General features: G+C 36.9%; 1 protein-coding gene across 6 annotated transcripts; it reads left to right on the forward strand.

The window, feature by feature from the left end:
- Window positions 1-3578: 3578 nt before the first annotated feature.
- On the forward strand, window positions 3579-7304 carry LOC113319616. Of its 6 annotated transcripts, none has more exons than XM_026567860.1 (3): window positions 3579-3680; window positions 3903-3974; window positions 4145-7304. In XM_026567860.1, exons 1-3 carry the CDS (start codon window positions 3638-3640, stop codon window positions 7015-7017), a joined length of 2988 nt encoding a protein of 995 aa, XP_026423645.1. In that variant the 5' UTR covers window positions 3579-3637; the 3' UTR covers window positions 7018-7304. The 6 variants fall into 6 exon arrangements, with proteins under 6 accessions (XP_026423645.1, XP_026423648.1, XP_026423649.1 ...); XM_026567863.1 differs by having other exon boundaries at window positions 4205-7304; XM_026567864.1 differs by having other exon boundaries at window positions 4208-7304.
- Window positions 7305-7756: the final 452 nt, after the last annotated feature.

Consider the following 7756-nt stretch of genomic DNA (forward strand, 5'->3'; position numbering starts at 1 on the left):
GGATTAGGTTTTCTAGTTGCTAGAGTTCTCCCTTATATAGCCTTTCAAATCTGGGTTGCTTACAATCAAAGCTAAGATATCTTAGTAACAAAGCATTCAATATTCACCTTTAGATGAAATCCTGATTTAAGGTTCAAGATAAGTCTACTTAGAAGTAAAGCAATTAATCTCCACCGTTAGATAGTCTTAGCTTGTTACACACAAATGAAATATGCATTCATTTATATATGAGTAACCGTACCTAAATGCGTATATTGAGTTGGCTCAATAACAGTTAACCGAAGTTAGCCATATGAACACTTTTTTCTTAACCATATTCATCTAACGCTGCTAGATCAAATATGATGATCAATCAATCATAAAAGATAATCAAATGAATCTAATTGTGTTTCACATAGAGTTGTTCAATTGTTCACTATCTCATAGAAATATATATGAACAAATTGAAACAAAATCAAATTGATTCGTAATCGTACAAAATACTTATACAAGAATCAATTCATGAACATTATTAATCCACGGTTTGCAAAGATTGCATTCCTTAATTCATAAATATATTAGTTCATGAGTATGAGAATCATACTTAACCGATTTGAGAACTTAACCACTGTATTCGCAAATCAGGAACACAAACAGCAGCTCCGGACCTTGGCCTGTTGATTCATTCGCAAACCAGGTGCATGAACAGCCGTCCCAGACCCAACTCAGGTAGAACCATTCGCATACTAGATACGCAAACAAGGTTCCCAGACATGAATTATAACAATACATTTCTCATACTAGGTATGCATACCGTGTTGTATCCAGACATGGTTAATTGTTCTAAACTCTCATTTCAATCATTGAAACATCCTTATAATATGACAATAGTTGTCTCATACAAACCATTAGCTGCAAGTAATTTTCAAGTGATCGAATGATCAATACGAAGCTTTCCAAGTCGACATCAAATGATTGTCTCGCACAAATCATGTAAGATATTTCAAGACAATTTTCACATGATCATCTTTTGACTTAATATTTAGTTTCCAACAAATAGATTGTCTCCAACTAAACTCATCAAGAATAATGATGAACATAGTTAAAGCAAAAAGCTTACAACACATATTTCGATAAATAGATACGCGAGATAAACTCAGCTCGAAATATCAAATGTGTATAATGTAAAAGTTTGTATAGTTATACGACTTAGTCTCATTAGAAGATATAATAGAATAAACTTCTGAGTGATAGATAAGCTTTTAGTCTCCACATATCTTTTGTTAATGAAGTTCCTCCAAGCTCCTTAGTAGATCTTCATCTTCAATTGGTGAACGCCATAAAGTCTAAAGCTCAACTACACATTCTATCCTAATCCGAGACATAGCTATAAGTAAACTATAAATCAAGTATATAGTTTTGATCAACTAAACTTAACAAACAAGCTTGAGATAGCAACGCTTGCAAGTTCGATTAAGCACTGCTCTAACAGAAAGAAATGACTCCATAAGCTTGTGGCGAAAAACAAAATTTCTCTTTTGTTTGTTTGATAAAAAGATAAATTTAAAACACTTTTATGTAAATATTTTAAAATATATAGTATTGAAAAATTTAAGCAGTTCGAATAATAAATTATATTTAAATTATTTAAAACTACTGACATCATCATGTATCATTTTGAGTAAGATTATCAATATTTAGACGGACTAAATCATAAATCATTAAGGTTATTGTTGTATTTTCTACATTTCGACTTAAATAAATGAAGAATTAGTACGTGTCTAGTTCAGTAGATAAGGACCAACCGGTCCAGCCTTATTTTGGACTAAACCTATTTCCCCCCTTATTAGTTTATTATTATATTGGGTTAATTCAACTTAATACCTGGACTATCCTATTAATGAGCTAATCCTTATTTTTTATTCTATTATTTCAGTGGCCAATTTTTTACGGGCATTTCAAATGGTCAATAAGCGCGTATGTGAATTTTTTCGCCTATGAATTTTAGGGTGAAAAAATTCGGAAAATTGGACATGACAGTAGTTTTCACTTCTTTCAAATGGCCAAAATCAGTTTTGATGGTCTTAGGTGGCCTGCAACAAATCCTAGTCTCCTGCCACCCCTCGTCCGTCTCTGCCGTGCACCGTGCACCATTAATTGGTAATATTACCTATATATAAGGTTTGACATTACACGGTCACAACACACCATGGAAAGAGAACTCATCCGACCTTTGGCTTCAACGACTGTGACTATCTATCCACCTACTCACCTACAACAACCAGATTTATTTACAAGCTTATTAGAGGGGCGACATTGTGATAGTAATGTCCTTTTAGTTGGTTAGGGGATGTCCTAAAGGAGATGTAAATTAACTAGATTACCCTTTTCACCTTAAATCAACCAAAATCAAATCAATTTTTTTTAAACCTAATGAATCAGAAAAAATCAAATCAGTTTTTTTTTCCATCTTCTTCTTCATCTTCTCTTCTCCTCCATCAACCGTAACCTCCATTAAAACTGGAAATTCATCGTCTTCCATTAATCAACGATTCGAAAATTAATCAAGTGTAATGACTTATACGAGGTGTATTATGAAAAACCCAGTTAGGGTTTAGTTTATTTTGTTCGATTTCTATCAGAAATTAGAGTTTTAGGTTAAAATTGAAATTCAAATTTCTAGGTTTATGTGAGTTACGGTTGATTTTAACTCTGTTACGAACCGTAACTGGAGAATTTGATGTTGTTACGGTTGGTAATAGTTCAATTACCAACCATATGTTCTTATATCTGAAAATTTTCTTCAATTACGGTTGGTATCGAGCATTTGGTTACCAACCCTAACTCAGTTACGGTTGGTATCGATCATTTGGTTACCAACCATAACTGAGTTACGGTACGTGTCGAGCATTTAGTCATCAACCGTAACTGGTTTTACAATTGGGTTTTCCCCCAAATTTAACCAGTTACGGTTCGTAGTTCATCTTTTACGAACCGTAACTATGAATTACGGTTGGTTACGAGCGAAATGCCAACCGTAATTAGCTCTGAAAATGTAAGAAATTGAATTTTTTTACGTATTTGAGCAACAAAAAGCTAGTTGGGACTAATTTAGAAGTATACCTGGTCATTTTCAGGCATTGGGTTTTCACCTTGTTGGTTAATTTCTTCAATTGATTGAGATTGACCTTCACTTTGGGTTAAAACTTCTCTACCATCTCCAATTTTTTTTTTTTTTTTTGAACTCTAAAATCTGATTTTGTTTTGATTTTGAGTTAATATAAGTGAATTTAATCATTAACATAACACTTGATTATCATCACTAAACTAGGTTATCAATTATGAGGGTTAATTTGTTATTTCCAGTTTTTTTTTATAAGTGAATTTGGTCATTTTTATCCTATTAGAATAACGCCCCTCTAATAAACCATGTTGCACCTATAATAAGCTTGTTTATTTAAGGATGTCCGCTAAAAAAACAAAGAGATGACGGATTTGACTCGTGGGACATCCTTATGTGTTAGCAAATCGAGTGTTGGAAACCACGTGGTCCAGCGACTACATATAATTTAAAAAGGAATACTGCCACACTGGATTCACAATAAGATAACCATCGGGATTAGCCCTATTGGCCAGGAACCTGACTGTCAAGTTGGAGATGTCAAGTTGGAGATCAGCGGATCGTTTATTACCATACCCAGGTAAAACTCGATTTCCACGCAGTTTCTTTCGTTCGTTGAAAAACAAAAACTTCAACCACAAACGAAAGAGAGAAAAAACCTTCCCTGATTCACCAAAGCAAAACAAAACGAAATTTAGAACTTCTACTTTTATTTTTCATTTTTTTTCTCTCTCTTCTCACATGAATTCGATTTTTAAGAGATTGTTCAAAGCGAAACCTAATTTGCTACCAACATCCTCAGGTGGGGATACTCAACAACCACAAGAAGAAGAAGAAGAAGACGACGAGGAGGAGGAAGAACAAGAAACAGCTGGTAAGTCTCAAACCCTAATTTTATGATTTCCGTTTTTATCTGCGTATCTCATTTTATTTTATTTTCCTTTTTAAGTGATTTTTTTTTCGTGCTATATTTGTAAAGATAAAAGGAAAACAATTCTAGGATTTATAAACCCTAAGTATTTTTGTTTTTGTTTTTTCGGGTAGAGACGAAGATTTCTGTTGAAAATAATAGGATCGCTGAAGGGGTTAAATTATTTGATGTAGTAGCACTAATGGGTGGTGAAGGAAGTACAATTTCGGGTTCTGGTGGAGTTACTAGGGTTAGTGTTTCAGGGGAAGATATTTCATTAGTGGTTCAAGTTCAGGGTTCTGCTGCTGCTGCTGCTACGACAACTACTACTAGTACTGTATTTCAAGAAACTGTGATCAAGGAGATTCCAAATACTAGTAGTGAAGTTGGGGAAAGAAAGAATGACAGGCTTCTTGTTTCTCAACCACACGTGTTGGAGCATCAAAAGAGTGGTTTTGTTAATGAGGAAGGTGGAGGAAAGAAAGAGGATTTGAGTGCTGGTGGTGTAGAAAAGGGGAAACAAATTGAGCTAGTGCAAGATAATGTGTTTTCAGTGGGTGATTTTGTATGGGCTAAAGTAAAGAATCAACATTGGTGGCCTGGTCAAATCTACAATCCTTTAGATGCGTCAAGTTTTGCGTTGAAGAATCAAGAAAAGAATCATCTTTTGGTTGCGTACTTTGGGGATCAAAGTTACACTTGGTGTAAACCATCTGAACTGAAACCGTTTCAAGAGAATTTTGATCAGATAATAATGCAAACTAAAGCGAAGAAATTTCGTAATGCTGTCAAGGAAGTGTTGAACGAGATTGGTAGAATTGTGGAATCACAGATGACTTGTTCTTGTATTCCAATGGAAGCTCAGATTGGAATAGTTAAACCATTAGCTGTGAACCCAGGAATAAAGGGTGGAGTCGTTGTGCCGGACTGTCGAATTAATGAGTTTTCAAAAATGCATTTCGAGCCTGCCAAGTTTGTTTCAATTCTTAGGTACATTGCAGAAATAGTAGTTTCTCCAACCAGTATGCTCGAACTTATAGTGTTTCGGAGACAGCTGGCGGCATTTAATAGGTCAAGGAGTTGTGGCCAAGTACCTATGAACCAACTAATCCCAGAAGAGAATGCTAGAAGTGAGGTGACCAGCAAAAGCCGCCAGTCTAATGGGCAAACAGGAGACCCTGAAGAAGACTGGCTTGCTTCTCCAACAATCCACGGAATTAGCCAAACCTCGAAAGAGAACTGGTCACAGATTTCAGGGGACAAGTCGCATCAGAAGAAAAAACAAAGAACAATGGTCGACATCATGGCGAATGACATGGATGTTGAACCTGAGAAAGGTGAGACTGATGCTGCTGAAGAAGAAGATACAGGAAAATCAGTTTTGACGTCCAGGAAGAGAAAGAAAGATGAGGTTTTATCAGACAGTAACATTGCTGATGGTGATTTAGGTAGTGGAAATTCGGTTTCTGCAATGGTAGAGAATAAAGACACGAATGAAGGAACTGCTGATGGTGAAGGAAGTAATGCCAAACATTTTTCAAGGGAAAGGAAGAAGAGCAAGTACTTATCTCCTCCATACACAAATTTAGGCAAAGGAAGTAAACAATGGTCTCATTCAGAAGATTCAGTAACTGAAACCCCAAAGGGTTCAAAAGGTTCCCGTGTAGGGAGGAGAATGAAAAAGGCCATAGACCAACTTTTTGGGTCTAGTCCACTTGTTAAATGTAGCAGTGAAACATTCCACAAGGCTCCACCCGAGGTGTCTTTCGATTCCATGATATCTGAGCAGAAAAAGATTGTTTCCAAACAGAAGTCAGATGAGATGTTTTATGAGTTTGTCACTGCAGCTTTGGATCCTATGTATCTGAAGGAAAATCCTTCTTGCAGCTTAATCAAGGGATTCTTTTCAATTTATAGAAGTTCGTTGTATCATGACGGCTCCAATTACCTAATGTTTAATGGCGGCATGGCTGAACAGTGTGATGAGAATGGAAACCAATTAGAGGCTGACCACCAAACATCCAAGGATCAAGAACTTAAAACATTGCAAACGAAGGATGAGAGGATGTCGATTCCAGATAATGATTTGAAAGAAGTCAATTTGAAGGATGAGAAAACACTGCGGAGTGCTGATAATGTGGCAATGATTATCAAAAGAAAGTATGAGAAGAAGATGCAGAATCCTAACAGTGATCCAAATATTGTCAGTACTAAGAATGAGAACTTGCAGAGTCCTAACGGCGAGCCCTTGAGAATGAAGAGGAAGTATGAAAAAAAATTGAAGAGTCCTGATAGTGAGCCTAAGAATACAGAGGATGATAAAATGTTGCAAAGTGCTAATGGTGAAGCGAAGAGAGTCAAAAGAAAGTACGAGAAAAAGTTGAAGAGCCCGAACTGCGAATTTGATCATATTGCTGGAACAGCAAATCTTCAGCCGAATCCTAGTAAAGAAGCCAATGGTCAAACCTCGGGGGCAGTTCTTCTTTTGAATTTTGCTTCAGGAGTCCCTTTGCCAACCAAAGGCGATCTAGTAAAAGAGTTCGAAAAGTTTGGGGCTCTGATTGAGTCGAAAACCGAGGTGTTACAGGATTCTAGTTCGGCCCAAGTTTTTTACAGAAGCAGCACCGACGCAGAAGCCGCCTTCACCAGTTCAGGAAAGATCACTAGATTTGGACCTCCTAACATGGTTAGTTATAGGCTCCAGTATCCCTCCACAACTTCCAAAGGACCCGGTCTTAATGAAACCAGCTCTCATCAGCATCTTCCGGGGTTTTCTGAACAGCATAGTAACTCTCATCAGGCTACTCCAGCAAATCAAACCATGCCTGTTCCTCCTGTCGAAGTCAGAGATCCACTGGAATTTATGAAGCAGACACTTCAGATGATGACCTCAACACTGGAGATGTCTGGGGATAAGCTGTCACCAGATATGAAAGCTAAGTTAGAGTGTGAAATTAGAATCTTGTTGCAGAAGGTAACCAAAGGAGATTCATCCTCTTCCCAGTAGCTTGTTTAATCTTTCATTGTCTAAAGCAAGTAACTCAAGGGCACGAGTATGCGTCGGTAGTTGGTCAGTTTAAGCATGTCATGCTGTTTTGTATTTCCCCGAAAGCGATTGATGTTGCTTATTTTCTAGTAGTAGTACAAATATTTAGAGCCCCCAAGTGACCTTCTTCCAAAAGGTTTATTTCCTTTCCCTCTGTTTCTGGAAACATTTATGTTTGCACTGGGTTTCTACATTGGTACATATTTATTTGCGTGGTGGTGGCATAAATTAGTGATCTACTTGAATCTCATGTTGAATTGGTTTTTAGATAGTTCATTGATGACAGGTGATGCAGCCAACAAAGTGATCATCGTGTCTTTCAGTTTATGATTGTGCAAAATGAATTTTAGTGATATATGCAATTGATCGGAAGGGCTCAAAGGTCAGTGTCTGCTAGAAATGCGGACCTATGTATTCTGATCAGATACTGGCCCCGTACTCCTGTTTGGCGAAGTGACGTTGAGATTGAAACGCAACCACACGGGCACCAATTCATCATCGCACAGGTAGTGGTTTAAGATATTCAATTTGTACTAGCCTTTTGAAATTTGGGATTGTAAGTACACTAATATAAACTTGCAAATGAATATGCCGATAAGTTATCCAAGTTTGGTTGCCATAGAGGAGGTACAACTGCTTAGCTGGCACCCTCCTAATTTTGTTTCGGGATTACTTCTGTTAGACAACGGCCCTTCTTGTT

The sequence above is a fragment of the Papaver somniferum genome, chromosome 10 (genome assembly GCF_003573695.1).
Source record: "Papaver somniferum cultivar HN1 chromosome 10, ASM357369v1, whole genome shotgun sequence".
Classification (NCBI taxonomy): Eukaryota; Viridiplantae; Streptophyta; class Magnoliopsida; order Ranunculales; family Papaveraceae; genus Papaver; species Papaver somniferum.

Coding starts and splice junctions, on each gene's coding strand:
- LOC113319616 (XM_026567859.1), top strand. CDS start 3,842: ATGAATTCGATTTTTAAGAGATTGTTCAAAGCGAAACCTAATTTGCTA. Junction 3,975..4,144: donor GGAAGAACAAGAAACAGCTG/GTAAGTCTCAAA, acceptor TTTTTCGGGTAG/AGACGAAGATTTCTGTTGAA.